The sequence below is a fragment of the Nelumbo nucifera genome, chromosome 7 (genome assembly GCF_055504915.1).
Source record: "Nelumbo nucifera cultivar China Antique chromosome 7, China Antique-T2T, whole genome shotgun sequence".
Classification (NCBI taxonomy): domain Eukaryota; kingdom Viridiplantae; phylum Streptophyta; class Magnoliopsida; order Proteales; family Nelumbonaceae; genus Nelumbo; species Nelumbo nucifera.
In genome coordinates this window covers 20,310,830-20,331,509 of record NC_142655.1, presented here as the reverse complement: position 1 = coordinate 20,331,509, position 20,680 = coordinate 20,310,830, and the positions used below count along the sequence as shown (strand labels likewise).

The 20,680-nt window shown below is 40.0% G+C and overlaps 1 protein-coding gene and 1 non-coding gene across 3 annotated transcripts in view; both read left to right on the top strand.

The window, feature by feature from the left end:
- LOC104593643 (uncharacterized) overlaps positions 1–20,680 on the top strand; it is a 31,223-nt gene that overhangs the window by 6,234 nt on the left and 4,309 nt on the right. The window contains exons 2-4 of one of the 2 annotated variants that reach the window (XM_088891822.1): positions 5,881–5,936; positions 6,164–6,276; positions 6,357–6,728. In XM_088891822.1, the coding sequence (XP_088747948.1) occupies positions 5,921–5,936; positions 6,164–6,276; positions 6,357–6,728 (501 nt within the window). In that variant the 5' untranslated portion in view covers positions 5,881–5,920. The remainder of the gene's footprint in view (positions 1–5,880; positions 5,937–6,163; positions 6,277–6,356; positions 6,729–20,680) is intronic. The other variant, XM_010253604.3, reaches the window with a different exon arrangement.
- LOC148790250 (small nucleolar RNA R71) lies at positions 17,115–17,221 on the top strand. Its single transcript, XR_016078967.1, has one exon. It is a non-coding gene; the product is annotated as a small nucleolar RNA R71 (small nucleolar RNA).

The following is a 20,680-nucleotide window of genomic DNA, read 5'->3' as shown; positions in this document are numbered from 1 at the left end:
GATATAATCTGTGTTTTGGAAACCTTAAAAAATTCTAGGAACATGTTTTGGTGGGGAACCTCCCTTTGAAAGACAAATTTCCCTCCTTGTTTGCCCTTTCAAGGTACAAAGACGAGCCTGTCTCTACTTTCCTTGTTCCATCTAGTTTAAGAAATGGTTTTGATTGGGACTTGGGTTTGAGAAGGCCTGTAAGGGATTCAGAATTAAATTGAGTTTTGGCTTTGCTTCATATCCGTGAAGGGATTTTCTTGGATCCCTCCAAAACTAACACCGAATTTGGACCCTGTTCTCCACTGGTACCTCTTCCTGTGCCTCATTCTTTAAGGCTTTAATTCAACCCTTTGATAGTCTGGGGCATCCTTTCCTTGTAAGTGAGGTATGGAGTAAACCTATCCCTCCAAGGTTTGGAGGTTTTTGTTGGGAACTCTTCCTAGAAAGAATCAATACTTGTGATCTCCTTCAAAGAAAAAACACCTAATTGGTGCTTTTCCCCACATCGGTGTGTTCTGTACAAGGCTAATGGAGAAAATTGCTTTCACTTATTAATCTGTTGTCCCTTTGTAACCTATATTTGGGAATGGTTTTTCTCGTTGTTTGGGTGTAGGTGCCCTCCCCAACCTAATTTGCAAAGCTTGTTTGCCTCTAATTTCTTTAGTCGGCCAAAGTAATGTGGAAATGCTTAAGAGCTGCTTTGAGCTGGACCATATGGGAAGAAAGGAATTCAGGAATTTTTTCAGATAAGGAATGAAGTAGTGAGGCGATCATAGAAATCATCATGATTAGAGTGTGTTTCGACTGGTGCTACAGTAGTCCGAACCAGAAAGAGAAGAAGAAGTAGAAGAAGAGAAGAAGAAGAAGGGTCTGTCGAAATCTGATGGGTTAACCATACAGTCGACCCCCTTAATCTATATTAGACTCTAATCATCTTTACAAAGACAGAAAAGCCCTTACTTAAGTGTGGGGCAGAGTGACTCTAATAACACTGCCACATAAGCAAGCTACTTAACAAACATAAGAAGACTAAACTACCCCTATTCGGCACACTTTAACACTCCCCCTCAAGCTGGAGAATATATGTCATATAATCCCAACTTGTTACATAGATAGTTCACTTTCCCTGAGCTTAGAGCTTTTGTAAACAAATCTGCCCACTGGTTATTCGAGCCCACATGTTCTGTATTTATCTCTCCAGCAAGAACCTTCTCTCTCACAAAGTGGCAATCAACCTCTATGTGCTTTGTTCTCTCATGAAAGACAAGATTGGATGAGATATGGAGTGCAGCTTGGTTGTCACAGTACAATCTCATAGGTTTATCCATGTGAAACCCAATTTCTGTAGGAGATTCCTCAACCACACTAATTCACAGGTAGTGTGAGCCATGGGCCTATATTCGGCTTCAGCACTGCTTCTGGCCACAACTGTCTGCTTTTTACTCTTCCATGTCACAAGATTTCCTCCAAGAAATGTGCAATAGCCTGTAGTAGATCTTCTGTCATTCATTGAGCCTGCCCAGTCTGCATCTGTATACCTAACTACTTTAAGTTTTCCCCCTGGTTTATACAATAGCCCACGGCCTGGAGCTCCTTTCAAATACCTCACAATTCTAAGGATTGCATCCCAGTGAGGTATATGAGGGTTCTGCATGAATTGACTCACCACACTGACATGACTCACATTGTAAAACTGACAACTGACTCAATGACGGAACCAACATCTTGAGAACCTTGAGAGATGGATGTCCCAGTTGGCAATGCCATTGTAGAGGAGTAAGGGAAGTCTGAAGTGCAATTGAAGATCCACCACCGTCAAGGTAATACAATCCACCAGCTTCATGCCCCCCACCAATCTTCTTCCCCATCTTGAGATCCTGAAAAACACAAGTGGAAGGAAAGAAGGTAATAGAACAGTTAAGAGCTTTGGTTATTTTACTAACAGACATAAGATTGAATGGAAACTTAGGTACATATAAAACAAATGATAAGGGGACAGAAGCCATGTCAACATTACCAACACCACAGATGGGAGATGAGGACCCATTGGTAAGGGTAACGGTTTGTGATGTGGAAGTTTCAGAAAGAGAAGAGAACACACCTGGAGTCCCGGTCATATGATCTGAGGCTCTAGAGTCAATAATCCAGGAAGGAGTTTTAGATGACATGCAAGCAATACCTGATTGGGCAAGTGTGGCAGTGGTAGCAATACCTGTTAAAGTGTGCCGAATAGGGGTAGTTTGAAGGAACCGTTCATACTCATCACGTGGTACACTCACCATCTCCCTCCCAGAAGTAGATGTAGATGTGGGAGGAGTTCGGTCTGTCAGTTTACTGTCATTGATATCAACCTCGCTTGCTACAACATGATTAGCCCATTTAGAGGGAGGGCCATGTAGGTCATAACAGAAATTCACTGTGTGTCCTTCCCTACCACAATGAGTACACTTCCTTGTAGAGTTATTTTTTCCTCTGCCACGGCCTCCCCCTGAGTCACGGCCACCTTGACCAATCATGGAATTGCCACGGCCTCCTCTGGGAGCATGACCACCCCCTCTTGTACTATGTCCACCTCCTCTAGCTGTCACAAGTGCTGATCTATCAGGCAGTGTGGAGTTCTCAATCTGTCTCAAAGAAATTCTACGAAGCCTTGAGAATACTTCCTCAAGTGTAGGAAGAGTAGAGCCCCCCAATATTTGGGCTCTAACAGGTTCATATTTCGACTTCAGCCCCACTAAAAATCTTGTAACATCTAGTTGTTCCCTTTGCTGTTGCTGAACTTTAATATCTGGAGTGAGGGGATGATAGACATTGAGTTCATTCCTTATATTCTTCATGCAAGCATAGTACTCTTCTAGTGTTTTGGTTCCTTGTTGTAAATCAAAGTACTCCTGATAAAGCTGATATACTCTTGTTGTGTTATCTTGTCCAGAATATAGCTTCTTAGCATGCTCCCATATATCCTTAGCTGTATCAAGGAACATGAAGTTGGCACTAATTTTGGGCTCCATACTATTCCACAGCCAAGTCATGATTTGAGCATCTTCTTGTTCCCAATCATCAAACCCTGGAGAGTCAACCGGTGGCTTCTCATCTCTTACATGCTTTACTTCTTTGCCTTGAGAAAAACTTCCACTGATTTAGCCCATGGAACATAGTTCTCCCCATTCAGCTTAATTGAGGTCATTTGTACCCCTAGGTAGTCGGGGGAAATTACCACACTAGGTTTCTGATCACTGTACCCATCTCCTATTGCTGCCATTGTACTCTTTCACAGTTGCCTCTAACCTTACTTCTCAGCTACAAGTCGATTGATGTTGTTCACAGTTTGATACTTCAGCATCTATTGCAGCCCCTAAACACAACAGTGGGAACACACACTTGTTCTTATTCACACAACTGCTGACTTCACACACCTACGACCCACGTAAGCATCAATTTACCACTCACTAATCACAAGTAGGCCCTCTTACAACCACTCAATAAAAAAAAATTGTGCATCACAAGCACCATAACACAGTCAAATATGCTACACCCAGTTCAGACTTGTTTAACACACTTAAGAGGGCATTACACAACCACAAAGAGCTCGGCAAGGTCACTACATTCCACCTTACACCACTCGGCCACTTACAGCAGCCCTAACACCACTCAACAACTCACAACAGCTCTACACCATTCGGCTACTGCACACACAACCCTTTCTAGGGCAACAATGAACCTAGTTCTCTAGGTTCCAATCAATACTCTAACAACTTCTTGTAGGGTTTCTACCCAGAAATATCAGTAACACTAGAAGAGGAGATACGACCTTCCTTTGAGAATATCAACCAACCATTCACTGCTGAAGACACTTTCCTTGCTGAAGAAGGTTATGCGCAGCAGAGAGAGATGAGCTGTGATGTTTCTGACCTAGGGCGAACCAGTTCTCTCCATTGACTGACCAGAAACGAAGGAGAAGAGTCACGAACCCTTCTGAGGTGCTTTACCAACTGAAGTAGGTCAGGAGCATGGCTCTGATACCATGTTTCGACTGGTGCTATAGTAGTCCGAACCAGAAAGAGAAGAAGAAGAAGAAGAGAAGAAGAAGAGAAGAAGAAGAAGAAGGGTCTGTCGAAATCTGATGGGCTAACCATACAGTTGACCCCCTTAATCTATATTAGACTCTAATCATCTTTACAAAGACAGAAAAGCCCTTACTTAAGTGTGGGGCAGAGTGACTCTAATAACACTGCCACATAAGCAAGCTACTTAACAAACATAAGAAGACTAAACTACCCCTATTCGGCACACTTTAACAGAGTGGTTCAATGGGTGAAATATTTGGATCTCTTTGTTGAATTCTCAACAGGTAACTTTATGAGAAACTGGAAGGAAGTGGCTGGTTCAGATTGTCATACGTCTACTACAAGCCCTTATGGTCTCCACTAGCTAATGGCTACATTAAGCTTAACTTTGATGGGAGTAGTGCAGGTATCCAAGGCCCTTCTGGAATTGGAGGTGTTTTTAGAAATGGTGGAGGCAGAATTATTGGTTTATTCTCAGGCCCAATTGGTGTAGGGGACTCTTTAAGGGCTGAGAATATGGTTGTTATGGGGGGAGTGCAAAAGGCAAAGGATATGAGATGATTATAGAAGGTGATTGAAAGCTGGTAGTGGAATGGCTGCAATAGGAAGAAGCTGGATTCTGGAATTACAATAGTGAAAGAAAGAAATTCAAGTGGCTGACATGAGATATGGATGTTAGATTTAATTGGGTTAAAAGAACTGTTAATGCCTTTGCTGATTTTCTAGCAAAACAAAGGGCGAGAAGAAGTCAACTGTTTTGGGCTCAATTGTAATCTCTTAAGTTTTTGAGGAGAGTTAAGAAAGTTTATCTCTCCTCTTTTTTGTATTCATTGTACTTGATAAAAAAAAGAAAATTGATTTAAAATGAGAAAAAACCTATAGATTTAATCCGAAAAAGCAAAGAACAAATAAAGCCATATATTTCTTATGGATAATTTTCTTATCCTTTGATACTGTGTTTGGTTGCAAAGGAAATGGAAGAAAAGAAATTATCAAAAAAAAAAAAACAAAAACGAATGTAAGAAAAGAAAATATAATTAATTTTATATAGATTTGTTGATGAGGTAACCAAAATGGAAAAGAAAGCCAAGAGAAAATAGAATGTTCAAATTTCTTTTTGATCTGCTATCCATAAAAGGTAAATGAAACTAAGGAAAACAAAGGAAACATGCGAGATAGAAAATGAGGTCCATTCTCTCTCTCTCTCTCTCTCTATATATATATATATCCATCTGTGTGTGTTACCTTTGTTTTTCTTGTATCAGAAATAGAACAAAATCCTTAGGCTTTGAGGAGAAACACAGAAAAAAGAAGAAGAAAATGATAAAAAATTAGGACTTATTTTTTCTTTTTTCCCACTCTCTCTCTCTCTTAAGTATTTTATTAATAAAAGAATTATAGGGTAATTGGAATATTGTGTTTGAGTTATTGATGACCCAGTCAGTCGTCTCAACATTAATAAATTTAAAACATTGTTTCTTTTCATGGATATGATGATTCATCATGTTTTTTATGGAATTCATTGTTATTTAGTAAACAATTATGCTATTCAATTTATATGCTTGTTGGTTGGTCTACAAAACTAGGAAACGAATCTAGAGTCTAGTTTTTTTTAGGTCAAAACAACTATGTAATACCTTGTTATCAATCCCAAAAATGAAAGTGATGGCTATTTTGAGTAAAATGTTGAAATGTAATGACCATGAGGGACATTGGGAGTAATTGTGGTTCATTGTGATCATTATTGACTAGCTTTAGTGGTTTTCCTCCTTTTGCATTTTCCTCTTGTTTGGTTGAATAGCCATTGTGTTTTCTTGTGTAGCTAAAAGCTAAGATGCGATTGGAACTCTTGCATTTGCTTTATGAAATACTTCATATGTAAGTCAGTTATCTATCAAGAGAAAAAAAAAGCTTTATATGTAACTATCTTATTTTTATTGGAAGAAAGTTAACTGTTGTTGTGTTTGATTCTACATTCTTGACACCTTTTGATTCAGAGATAAAATTATTAGGGATCAAATATGTTTATGCTTTCATATTTGCAATCAACATTTTGTAATTTCTAAATCCAATCATACTTTGACTGACAAGGTTTGGTTTTCCAGACCATGATGTAGTTGCATCGTTTAAGTTGGAAAAATCAGTGTCTCTGCTAAATGCTAATATTCTGGAGCTTGAGCATAACATTATCGACGAAATAGGTGTTGCCGACTCTAAGGTAGACAAGTTCCTACTTTCTTCCTTCGTAGTCCAGTTTCCATGTTTCCTACTCTGATCTAACATGTTGACCAAAACCAGGTGGTTGTTATATCTTTAAAATCTTTGGCTGGGTCAAACTCAACAGATGTGGTGTTTGCAGTGGTGCCCTACTTGGAAAATTTGAATATATCTTCACCTGCTCTCAGTTTACTCAGATCTGTTTTTGAAGAATTGGTCATTGATCAAACACCTCTCCATTTGAATTCATCATTGTTTGGTGATCCATTTTCCTTTGAGGTGCTAAAATTTCAAGGAGGAATTACAGTTACCCCACAGCAGAATGCGTTTCTATTGCAGAGAGTTCAGATATTTTTCAATTTCACCTTAAACTTCTCTATTGATCAAATACAGGAATATTTCATTGAGTTAAAGAAACAGCTGAAGTCAGGGTTGCATCTTACTTCACATGAGGTTTGCCATTTTATCAATTTCATGTGATTCTATTTGTGCTTATGTTTGCCTCCCTCTCTCCCTGGTAGTTGAATGAGGGTGGGGGGAGAGTATTTCTGTTTTAATCCATGTTTTTTCTGTTTACCAAAAGCAATCTCCCTTGTAGCTAGGAAAATATGATCTCCCATTCTTGTTCAGTGAATTCTGGCCACAGTTATAGAAGCACCAAAAGAAAAATGCAGATGCCAAACTAAGAGAAGTCTAGTGAAGACTTTTAGTTGAACAGTTAACAGTGGACCATGAAGACCCAAATAGAGGTTTATTTTATTCTCTAATTAACTGGATTTCAGTGCAAAGGCCTGATCATACAGTCGTCAGAAAAAAAAAAGCAATCATGCCTTGAATCTCTATAGCTGGCTGTTTCTGATTTAGTGGTGTTGATTCAACCATGTGGGTTTGCAATTTTCACAACACCATTGATGTAGGTCTCTGCGTACCTAGACAAAGTAGAGATTTAATGTGAACTGATGGGCCCCTTTCTTTTTAATACCTTCTTCACCTAGTGTAACTTTTTGACAGCCCTACCTGCTCCAAATTATACATATTTCCTTGGACAGTGGACTGGGAGGATCACATTTTGGGTTCAGCCCATACAGCAGCTCTTCCTAAGCCCATTTCTGATCATTTTCACTTTTTGGTTTCTCAGTTGTTAGTTGGTGATAGACCTCCATTTTGTTTTGAGAATATGTGGTTGTCTCATCTCAGATTTGTGGATAATTGTAGGTTTTGGTGGCAACAACTGGTTGTTGAAGGAAAATGTTTAGATTATGGTTAAGATGGAGGAAAGGATGTTAGGAAGATGGGAAAGATAGACGAAATGATGAAGCCTTCAAGCAGGCAATGTCAAGTTGAATCAAGGAAAGTCCCACCAACAAGATGAAGCCTGCGGTGGTTGAAGCTTGGGCTGTCCAGGTGAGCTTAGTTGGAAGACTAGTAGGAAGGGAGATGGATGCATAGAAGGTTGAAGCTTGGGCAATCATGGAATGGGGAACAAAAAAGGTTATGGGTGTGCTTCTTCTGTTCATGTTTCACAATAAGGAGCAAGGACATGGCGGACTGGGCTCTGGTTTCAGAGAAAATCTAAATCTAGACAGTTTGATCTTTGGTTGGGAAGATGGTATCTGGCAGAAAGGACAATCAGCAGTGGAAAAAGAAGTGCAGTTTGGATTGGAGTGGTTGGCATTCCTCTGCACACGTGGAGTGTGCTTACTTCCAAGAGATTACCAAGTGCTGTGATAAATTTCGTGTATTTGATAACAGGAATCAGACTTGGGATAAGTTGGACTCGGGAAAGATCTTGGTGGAAGTGGAAGATGTATCCTGCATTTCAAGAACAATGAGACTTTGGTTTGCAGGGGAATGGTACAGCCTCAGGGTTCTTCTGGAAGTGGAGGATAGGGTAGCCTTATACTCCTGCAAGGTCGAAGCTTTGGCGCAGGAAGTGGAGGTCAATAGGGAGGCTGGGATTGCTAAGGAGTCCAAGAGTTCAACATTTGAGGAAGTCTGGTGAACAGTCATGGGGATATCGAAGTTGAAGGAGAGCAAGTAGAGATGGGCAAAAAGGAAAATTCGAAGGGGTGGGGGCAAAAATGTCCAAATGAAGACATGTGGGGGAGGTTAGGCGCTGAGTGGAGAAGCGCAAGAGTCGGTCATTGCGTTAGATTTTTTTTTTTGATCAGTACCAAGAAAGATTTTATTAATAGAGGAAAAAGATTGGGCAGCCTCGGCTACCCCATTACAAAGAAAGGCATTACAAGATAGCACAACAGTAAGTATGACTTAAGCATTACAACTGAGCCCAAAAACACAGTTCCCTGTTAACCCCTTGCCTTGCTAGTTGATCTGCAATATTATTAGCCAACCTTGGGACCCACTGAAATTCCACCTTTATATTACTTAACAATGTTCTGACATTTTTTATCTCATTCTGAAAACACCATGGGGCTTTTTCGGACTGTTTCAGGCAACTGATGATTACTTTTGAATCTCCTTCTACTATCAATTTATTGACTCCTATTTTAACAGATCTTTGTATCCCAAATGCCATAGCATTTCACTCTGCTGTTACCCCTGGGCTGAGAGGGCAGGAATATAATCCCAAAATTGCTCCACTACTATCTCTTATCACCCCTCCTATTCTAGAGGGCCCTGGATTACCCAAATTGCTTTCATCAAAATTTAGTTTAAGGAAGCCATTCACCGGTGGATCCCACGATTTTATCAGTTTCCTCTTTGAATGAGATGAAGCTGCTATTATCTTCCAGTTTTCTGGTTACATCATCATGACTAAAGTCTGAAAACAGACTTAAGGTCTTAACCCAGTGTGCAACCTTTATCATAACCCCTCTATCACAGCTTACTTCTTTTCTTTTCCTCAAAAATTCTCAGGTTTCTTTCCTCCCAAATGGGGAACAGGTTGTTGGCGGTTCAGACTAATGAAAAGGTTTCAATTACTCAAGGAGGAGCTAAAAGGATGGAATAAGGAGGTATTTGGGGAGGTGGTTTCTAGGGGCAACTAGCTTTTGTGAGGACCTTTGGTGGGGGATTCTTTGAGCTCAAAATTCCATAACTTTTACTCTTCTCTCTACAAAACGAATTTGTTTCCCTTGTGTTTCAGTTTTTGAGTCTAGTTTTAGCTTGTGATCTTTTTTTTTTGATCGATAACGTTTTAGCTTGTGATCTTGATTGTAGGAGAATCAAAATTGTTCCCATATAATGCCTCATTCAATTTACATACCATTCCTACATATTCCCCTTGAGCAACAAACCTAGGTGGTTTCTCCATACATGCTGTTGTACATATTGCATCAAATCTTGTGTTCCATGGGAGAACTAAACATATTGAAATTGATTGTCGTTTTATCTATGTGAAGACTCAGAGTGGAGATGCAGATACCCCATTTGTGAGAATTGAAGGACAATTAGTAGACTTCTGTACAAAGGCATTATATCAACCTTAGATTGACCATTTGTAGGACAATTGACCCCCAGAGGGGCTGCATTGTGTATCTTCTAGCGAGGGATCAGGTCGTTGTAGTTCTCTATAAGTTGGTAATCTGAAAGAAAATCTTAGGGAGGGAGAGAGAGAAATGGAAAAAGAGACTTCAAAGTTAGTGACAGGAGCTATATATATTGAAGCCGAACACTAGTAAAAGCCTTTTGTACACTTAACTAAGAACACAGAAAACCTATGACTTTGTTCTTGACTGAAGCTACACCATTATATTTATTGTCAAAAATCCAACTGTTCCTTTCCTTCCAAAGAGCCCATAGGGTAGCAGCTGGAAAAATCCTCCAAAGCAGTTTGCCCCTTGTATTCAAACCCTTGCGACTCCACCCTTGTAAAAGCTGAAGGATTGAAACAGGCGGACAAGAACAAAAACCAAAGCAAGACCAAACCATTTCCTAAGCTGATGAGAATTACTGCAGTGGATGAAGATATGATTAGATGATTCAGAGACCTCATTGCAAAAAGGGCACAAGATAGTAGGAAGATGTGTCCCCCTTCTGAGCAGTGAATCTGAAATTAGGCATTTATCAAGAAGAAAGATGCTTGACTCAGTTCTCATTGCTAATGAGCTTATTGACTCAAGAAGAAGAGAGGGAGTTCCTGGCTTGGTTTGTAAATTAGATATTGAAAAAGCTTATGACCATTGTCAACTGGAGATGTCTTGATTTTGTGTTGCAACAGATCAACTTTGGGCAGAAATGGAGGAATTGGATTAAAGTTTGCATAACCTCTCCTAAGTTCTCAGTCTTGATAAATGGACAATCTGCGAGGTTTTTTGACAGTCCAAGGGGTTTTAGACAGGGTGACCCCCCTCTCCCCCTTGCTATTTATTTGTGTCATGGAAATCCTTTCCCTTTCTTGCAAGAAGGCAGCAGATTCTGGTTGTTGGGAAGGCTTTGCAATTTCTCCTTGGAGGGAAAAGGCCAATACTCTCCAATTTGCAGATGATACATTATGCTTTGTTGATGCCTCTCCTGTTCAGTTGGAACTTGTACTTGGGATCTTAACATGGTTTGAGGTGGTTTCTAGGCTTAAAGTTAATTTGAACAAAAGTCAGATTATTCCAGTAGGTCAAGTTTCAAATTTAGAAGATTGCTGAGGTGATGGCTTGTCAGATAGGGTTTCTCCTTATGAGGTATTTGGGACTGCCCCTGGGGGAAAACTTGATGTGTATTTGCTACACTAGCAAGTGCACTAGCCGCACAAGTAATAGAGTGATGAATAGAGTATTGTTTCCCACGAGGACTTATGTAGCAACTACTAGTAGTATATCTTTTTTTGATGAATAATAATAAGTTTATTGATTCAGAAGCAAATTTAGAGTGAGTTCATACATCATCCCAGCGAGAGGCGCGAGTTGCAGCCCCTCCTTGAATCTTACAAGTAAACTAGGAAAGAAAAACAAGAATCACAACTGAGCCCAAAATAATTCTTCCCTATTTACCCCTTGCTTAGCTAACACATCTGACAAAGTATTTGCTGATCTCCCCACCCACTGTACAGTGACCAACATATTCCTTGTCAACCAACTAAATTTCTTCATTTCATTCTTGTATCCCCACATAGCCTCTTCAGAATTTTTCAACCAACCCACCACCACTTTGGAATCCCCCTCGATTATTAGGTGTTGTACCCCCAGCTGGTTTGCAAATTGCACCCCTTGTACAACAGCTAAAAGTTCTGCCCTGATGGAGTTCCCAATTCCCAAGGGACCTGAGTAGAGCAACAAAATCTCTCCCTTCTCATTTCTCAAAGCACCCCCCATTCCGGATAATCCTGGATTACCCATGCTACTTCCATCAAAGTTCAACTTTAGTGAGCCTTCGGGTGGAGGAGACCAACTTGTAATTGATTTTTCCTTTAGGGATGAACACCTCGCTACTGCTTACCAATTTCTCCAAAGGTCATTAAAGGAGAATTGATGAAAGATTTCCAAGGCCTTCAACCAATGTATTGCCCTGTTTAACACATAGTCTTTCAAATCCTGGCTGCTCCTTGTCTTGAAAAATTCTAAGATTCCTTTCTTCCCAAAGAGTCCAAATCAAGGCAACACGAGCACATCTCCACATAATTCTCCCTATTTTTGTAGGCCAAGAAAAGGTAGAATGGTTGAAGAGCATGTGAACTTCTGCTGGTAGACTCCAACTACCCCCAAACAACGAAAGTAGCCAAGCCCAAAGGTCTACAGAAAAGGGACAAGATATTAATAGATGGTAACAATCCTCACCGTGAGCTCTGCAGAGGATACACCAATTAGGAGAAATATAGAGAAATGGTCTTCTCTTTTGTAAGTTATCTAAAGTGTTTACTTTCCCATGGAATACTTCCCAACAAAAAGCCATAATTTTTGGGGGAACTGGTCTACACCAAATTTCTTTTGACGGAAAGGATTGGTGAGTAGAAAATTGAGAGATGGACTTGAAGAAAGAAGCCCAAGTGAAGGTTCCATTGGGTCTAGGAGTCCAAACCCTCTTATCTGGCTTGGAGGGATCCAAACAAACCTGATTAAGACAAGCAAAATAGAAAGAGAATCAATTTCATCATCCCTAAGTCCTCTACGAAACCCAAAATCCCAAGTAGGATCTAAGGGTGTTCCCAAGGGTGAGACAAATTTTGAGTCCACCTCTTTTTTGTACAAAAAAATAGAAAATAGTGAGGGGAACAAATCCTTTAACGGTGTGTCTCCTACCCAAATATCCTCCCAAAAAAGGACAGAGTTGCCAGAACAAACTTCATACCTGATAAAATTGAGGAATTGAGGAAGGGTGTTGTGAATAGCCTTCCAAGGTGCTGCTAGGTTAGCTTGCCTCGATACACCAGCATCCCATCCATTCTCTGACCTCCCATGAATGCTTCCCACCACCTCATGCCACAATCTCTCTCTTTCCAAAGGCCATCTCCACAACCATTTCCCTAACAGAGCTTGATTCTTTCTAGTTACCCTCCCAAGTCCCAAACCCCCCTCTTCTTTACTTTTGCACACAAGTTCTGCACACAAACTTCTGCACACAAACCTCCCAAGTCCGAAATGTAAGCTAACCTAGAACTGAAATCCTAGCTAACAAACTATCACTAATGAATTGGATCAAACACCTTGCATGCAAGTTGAGAGGACAAGCTAAATATGCACAGAAATTGATTCAGCAATTAGTTCTCTAGGTCATTCGATTAGATCAGAATTCAGCCTTGGTTTGGTGAAACCCCAAGGCAATGAACAACATCTCTCAAGTGCATGTTCATTCTATGCATGAGTGATGGTTCTTCTATTTCTAGCAAGAATCTAATCCCCATGCATGCATTAAGATCTAGACATTCTAGGGCATCATTCCAGCTTGAATGAACACCAACTGAATTGTGCAAGTTATCTCTAACCTTGCACTCAATTCAATTCTTGATTAGCAGATCCGAAATTCTAGAGTCTTTCTCAAGCACTCTAGAACTTTCAAGAATCAAGAACAGTTCGGCCAAACAGAATTAAGATTGCCTAAATTCTTTCTCAAGCAATTCAAACATTACAAAATCAAGATCAATTCGGCTAGCAGTTCTAACAATTAAATTTCTAATCAAGAAACATCAAGATTGGATCTAATCCATTCGAATGAACCTAGAAAGCTAACTACAGATATGAATTTACAGAAATCATGCTTCAATTACAGCAAGAAAGAAAAATTAATGGAGAAAACAAATTGAAACCTAGCTGATTTCAATTACCAAATGCACAGAATTCAAAGAAGATACAACCTAGATCTTTAATGGCTTCTTCTCCTTTCGAATTCAGCTTCTTCTTCTCTTGAAGTTGCTTGAATCTTCTCCTTTCTTCTCCTCTATTGCGCCTATCTTTCTCTTCTCCCCAAAAGGTTTTTGACCCCCTTTTCCCCTCTTTCTCTTCTCCTTTTATAGCTTTCTCTTCAGCCCCTTTTCTCCTCTAGAAAGTTTGGCGCCTTTAGCCTCTCTTGAACCTTCTAGAAGTTGCTGCCCTTAGCTCCTCTTGAAACTTCTAGAAGTTGTTGATGTTAGCCTCTTTTGAATCCTCTGGAAGCTGCCGCCCTTAGCCTCCTTTGGCTGCACTTTGGGCTGCTCTTGAGCTGCTAATGGGCCTCTTCCTTGCTGAGCCGAATAGGCTCTCTTGGAAGGCTGCGGCTAGGCTCTCGCTTTGGGCATCTCCCAAAGAGTGCAGCATGGGCTGCATGGGCCAAATGGCCCTCCTTTGGCCTCTCGGCTGGGCCTTGCTCTCAGCTGGGCTGTATTACCTCCAATTTGGCCTCTTGTAGCATGGTTTTATGTTCTTTTTCCCCTAGACTTGTCCCCTTTGATAATTTCCTGAAATCAAGCTAAATTGGGGTAAGAATTCACACAAATCAGCATCAAAACCATGCATAAACACCAGAATTTATATGTAAATTGTGCACACATCAAACACCCCCACACTTAAGCTTTTGCTTGTCCTCAAGCAAAGACATCACCCATAAACTGATCATCCCCCCCTTATTATTACCATTTACAGGATGAATTTTTGGATGAGAATGCATTGAGTGGTCGGGAAACTTGTGTAAGTATTCTGATTCATTCCTATGAACTACCATTCTTATCACATACATAAGAGCCAAGGAAGGGGAGAATATGAAATTCTTCATGCTCCAACATTCACTTCCATTCAATATGTAAATCAGCACCTTGACCTCTAAAATTAACCATTACTTTGAAGTTGGTTTCAAATCTGTCACTGCATCTAATTGAGTGTTCAACCACATTTTGTCCCTTTGAACCTCAGTCGTCACCAAAATTTTTTTCTTTCCTCCTTTTTTTTTTGTGTAAGTGCATTTTATGCTCCATCTCACACGGGGCATTTTCTTTTTTTATTTATTTTTTTCTTTTGGTGTGAGTGCATTTTATGCTCCTCACACTCTCTTTTTTTTTTTTTTTTTTGGTGTGAGTGCATTTTATGCTCCATCTCACATTGGTCAAAGGCTTGAATTGTTGAACCTCATGCATTAGCAACTCAGATATGAACTTAGCTCGAATGATCATCAATTATTCAATCAAGTGCGTTGTACACATGGAGGTAGCTACTGCTGGTCATGCTGAAAATCATATTCAGCTCCCTTAACCTCATGACTTGTGATAAGTTTGGATCATTCACAAGAATAAACTCAGACACTTACCTTGATTTCCCTCAACTCAATGTATTCCCTCTTAGAATTCACCTAATAAACAACAATAATCTAGGGGGGGGGGAATTCAGTCTATTCGGCCTATCCATGCATGTATGTGTATGTATGTGTTGGGATGAGTGAGGTGCATGGCTACAGCCTAACTCCCCCACACTTAAGATGAACATTGTCCTCAATGTTCCTAGTGTTAGGAAGTGAGCAATAAATCCAGCTGAGGGTAAGGGCATGAAGAGCAATATCAAGTAAGGAGAGGGGTTTAGAGGACTTCCCTAAAAGTCCTTCTAAATTCTGCAAGAGCTCTTTTGATGGGAAACCTCTATTTGCTGAGAATCACACAACTAGAGAGAGAAAATGATGAAAATTAAAAGAGATCTGTAATCTTCTGAATTAACAATCTAAGAAAAACACACTCAACTTTTATGAATAAGAAAAATCAGGAAACAAACAAAAAGTTTATGACTAGAAATCTGAATGGGGTTGCCTCCCAACAAGTGCTTGTTTTTGGTCTGAAGCTCGACCTTCCAGTGGGTTCAATGGACATCAAAGCACACAGGTGGTAGGGGAGGTAATGCTCCATCCACTATATGGGGTTTGACTTGCTGATCTTTGACCTGAAAGCATTCACCATCCGCATCATCAATCACATCAAGTATATAGCATGTATTATCAGTAGAAGATTCATGTTTCATAGCATCAAACATTTTAAAAGTTATTTCCTCATCTTGAACCCTAAGGCTGAGTTGCTCTTTTTGGACATCAACTGTTGCCCTTCCTGTAGCTAGGAAGGGTCTCCTTAGGATAAGTGGGACATTAACATCCTCTTCCATGTCTAAAATTATGAAATCAACTGGAAAAATGAATTTATGAACTTTAACAATCACATATTCTTTAATCCCCCTAGGATGCTTGATGGATCTATCAGCTAGTTGTAGTGCAACTCTAGTAGGTTGGGGTTCACCCAATCCTAGTTTCTTGAAAACCGAGTATGGCATCAAGTTTATGCTAGCTTCTAGATCACACAATGCCTTTTCAATTTTTAGTCTGCCTATGGTACAAGGGATAGTGAAACTCCCTGGATCCTTAAGCTCTTGGGGCAGCTTGTTGAGAAGGATTGCTGAGCATTCTTCATTGAGTGTAACCGTAACCACCTCTTCCGGTTTCCTTTTGTTTGCCAACATCTCCTTCAAGAACTTTGCATAGTGTGGCATCTGGGCTAAAGCATCAACAAAAGGGATATTAATATGTAAACTTTTAAACACTTCAAGAAACTTACCAAATTCCTTCTCCAACTTGTGTTGCTTCAGCCTATTGGGAAACGGTACTTGCGGCTGTTGGTTTCTTTCCTTCTTCGGTTCAGCTTGCTCTTCCTTCTTCTTTTCGGTTTTAAGGGTTGCATCTGCCTTGTTTTCAGTCCTAGCTTCCTTTTCCACCTCTGGCAGCTCCTTACCACTTCTTAAAGTGATAGCCTGCACTTGTTCCCTTGGATTTACCTTTGTATTGCTTGATAGAGTGCCCGGTATTCTTGCTGAAATCATTTGTGCCAACTGCCCTACTTGAGTCTCCAAGTTCTTTATTGATGCTTCTTGGTTCTGAAATCTTGCTTCAGCACTTGCAATGAACTTGGTCATCAGCTCCTCTAAGTTAGATTTCTTTTCTGGCTGATGGAAATTTTGGGGAAAGGGCTTCGGTACCTGCTGATTTGGCCATGACTAATTCGGGTTGTCTCTCCATCTGGGATTAAAGGTACAAGGGTACTGAATTCCTTGCTGCCTTGGAAAGTTGCCAACAAAGCCTACCTGCTCTGGGGGCTGTATAAACGGGTTGCCAACTTGACATTTAGTGTTGATGTGGCCTCCCCCACACCGTTCACAACTCACGAACTGCACATGCATGGCTGCCATCTGCATCTCATCTATTTTCTTGCTGAGTGCACTTATTTGCGCAAATAGAGCTGTGTATGTGTCCACATTGTGAAGACCATGTTGCTTCCTCACTTGTGCTATCTCTGAATGTCATGGGTAATTATTGGCTGCCATCTCCTCTATGAGTGCATGGGCTACTTCAAGGGTGTTATTGTTGATGGAGCCCCCGGCTGCCGCATCTAGGATGGTCTTGTTGGCTTCGGTTAGACCATTGTAGAAGGTTTGCACTTGCAGCCATATAGGAAGTCCATGGTGAGGGACCTTCCTTAACAACTCCTTATAACGCTCCCATGACTCGTATAAAGATTCTCTATCTTGTTGGAAGAAAGTGGGGATGTCATTTCTCATCTTTGCTGTTTTGGATGGAGGGAAGTACTTGGAAAGGAATCGGCTAGCCATCTCATCCCAAGTGGCTATAGATCCGGTCGGTAATGAGTTCAGCCAAGCCTTGGCCTTGTCTTTCAATGAAAATGGGAATAACCTCAGCCTAACAGCATCATCACTCACCCCATTATGCTTGAAAGTGTCACAAATCTCCAAGAAATTGGCTATGTGAGAATTTGGATCTTCATGAGCCATGCCACAAAACTGAATTGTGTTTTGGATCATCTGAATTATGGTTGGTTTGATCTCAAAGTTATTAGCAGCAATGGTTGGTCTTACAATGCTTGAAGCAGCCCCGGTTAGGGTTGGTTTGGCATAGTCCATCATAGTCCTTGGTTCGGCCATCTCTTCAATTTCAGCTCTAACTTGTCTAGCAGCTCTTAGGCGGATGCAGAGGGTTCTTCCAATCTCTGGATCGTAAGGGACTTCCTCCGGATCAGGTCTGCTTGTCATAAACTAAAAAGAAAAGCCTCAAAAAAGAACACTACTGAAATCTAATATGAACAAATATGAAATCTGATGTACAAGCTTGAAATCAGAGAAGTAGCCTATCAACTCAAGCAGATTGCACACTTCTGAAACAAGAATAGCAGCCTAAGATAGAGACAACCGGCAAGAAGAAAGACAAATTCTGATTTCAGCAATGAAGATCAATGTACACAGATCTGAATATCGACAAAGAAGGTATATGCAGAACAAAAAAAAAAAAATTCAGATCTGAAATCTATAACAACAACCTATTGAATTCTTCCTACAAAATATAGCAAATCAGAAAAATAACCTACAGCATCAAGAAACTACACTCTACTGCAACAAGAACAACTATTTTTGTGTGTGCACAGATCTGATTTCTGATTTCAGCATTGAAGGTTAATGTGTACAGATATGAACTACACTATTTTTATAGAGTATACAGAACAAAAATTCAGTTACACTACCTAGACTAGAACAACAACCAAAAACTAAGCAAATCAGCAATAGGGGAGAAAACTACTGATATTAGTAATGAAGGTATATACAAATCTGAATCCTACTACAAATCAGAAATCTATCAAGTCAAAAATCTATCAAATCAGAAATGAAATCTATACAGCAAGCTATAGAGTTCTTCCTACAAAACACAGATCTGAAATCTACCAAATCAACAAAATAACCTATAGAATCAATAAGCTACGTTCTACAGAAATAAAAACAACCTAAACTAGATGCATTCGGCAAGGAGAAAGAAATCTGAAACTACTGAAACTAACTACACTACTGAAACTAAGATAAAGGCAATTAACAATAAGCAAGAAAACTATTTCTATCAGCAAGGGAAGTTATTCTATCTACAGATCTGAACCTAATATACAGAAGAAAAACAAATTAGATTACCTAGTACAGAACTAGAAGCATTCGGCAAGAAGAAAGAGATTACCTAAATCAGATTAGTGTGTGCAGATCTGAACTGTAATGTATAAAACTAAAAATCAGCTAAACTATTGAACTAGAACAGCAATGTTAGAGACAATCGACTATAAGAAAGAAAACTACCTAAATCAGCAATAGAGGTTAATACACACCAATCTGAACTACAATGCACAGAATTAGAAATCAGATTAACAGTGGCTAATAGTTCCTAATATTGCTGCAATAAGTCCCCGGCGACGGCGCCAAAAACTTGATGCATATTTGCTACATTAGCAAGTGCATTAGCCGCACAAGTAATAGAGTGATGAATAGAGTATCGTTTCCCACGAGGACTTATGTAGCAACTACTAGTAGTATATCAGTCTACTATTATGTGATAAACCGAAATGTAAAGCTAACCTAGAACTGAAATCCTAGCTAACAAACTATCTCTAATGAATTGGATCAAACACCTTGCATGCAAGTTGAGAGGACAAGCTAAATATGCACATAAATTGATTCAACAATTAGTTTCTAGGTCATTCAATTAGATCAGAATTCAGCCTTGGTTTGGTGAAACCCCAAGGCAACGAGCAGTCTCTCTCAAACGCATGTTCATTCTATGCATGAGTGATGGTTCTTCTATTTCTAGCAAGAATCTAATCCTCATGCATACATTAAGATCTAGACATTCTAGGGCATCATTCCAGCTTGAATGAACACCAACCGAATTGTGCAAGTTATCTCTAACCTTGCACTTAATTCAGTTCTTGATTAGCAGATCCGAAATTCTAGAGTCTTTCTCAAGCACTCTAGAACTTCCAAGAATCAAGAACAGTTCAGCCAAACAGAATTAAGATTGCCTAAATTCTTTCTCAAGCAATTCAGACATTACAAAATCACGATCAATTCGGCTAGCAGTTCTAACAATTAAATTTCTAATCAAGAAACATCAAGATTGGATCTAATCCATTCGAATGAACCTAGAAAGCTAACTACAGATATGAATTTACAGAAATCATGCTTCAATTACAGCAAGAAAGAAAAATTAATGGAGAAAACAAATTGAAACCTAGCTGATTTCAATTACCAAATGCGCAAAATTCAAAGAAGATACAACCTAGATCTCCAATGGCTTCTTCTCCTTTCGAATTCAGCTTCTTCTTCTCTTGAAGTTGCTTGAATCTTCTCCTTTCTTCTCCTCTCTTGCGCCTATCTTTCTCTCCTCCCCAAAAGCCCAAAAGGTTTTTGACCCCCTTTTTCCCCTCTTTCTCTTCTCCTTTTATAACTTTCTCTTCAGCCCCTTTTCTCCTTTAGAAAGTTTGGCGCCTTTAGCCTCTCTTGAACCTTCTAGAAGTTGCTGCCCTTAGCTCCTCTTGAAACTTCTAGAAGTTGCTGATGTTAGCCTCTTTTGAATCCTCTAGAAGCTGCCGCCCTTAGCCTCCTTTGGCTGCACTTTGGGCTGCTCTTGAGCTGCTAATGGGCCTCTTCCTTGCTGAGCCAAATAGGCTCTCTTGGAAGGCTGCGGCTAGGCTCTCGCTTTGGGCATCTCCCAAAGAGTGCAGCATGGGCTGCATGGGCCAAATGGCCCTCCTTTGACCTCTCAGCTGGGCCTTGCTCTCAGTTGGGCTGTATTACCTCTAATTTGGCCTCTTGTAGCATGGTTTTATGTTCTTTTTTCCCTAGACTTGTCCCCTTTGATAATTTCCTGAAATCAAGCTAAATTGGGGTAAGAATTCACACAAATCAGCATCAAAACCATGCATAAACACCAGAATTTATATGTAAATTGTGCACACATAAAAAATGGTCATTTTTTTCGGTCTGGGATCCAATTATTGAAAGAATGGAGAAAAAATTGGTTTCCTGAAAGGCAAAATACCTTTCTTTTGGGGGCAGGGTAACTCTGATAAAAAGTACCGTTTCTAATCTCCCCACTTTTTTCCTTTGCCTATTCCCTATCGCAAATAAAATAGCAAAAGGATTGGAGCAGTTGCAGAGAAATTTTCTTTGGAGGGGTTGGGAAGATGAAAAGAA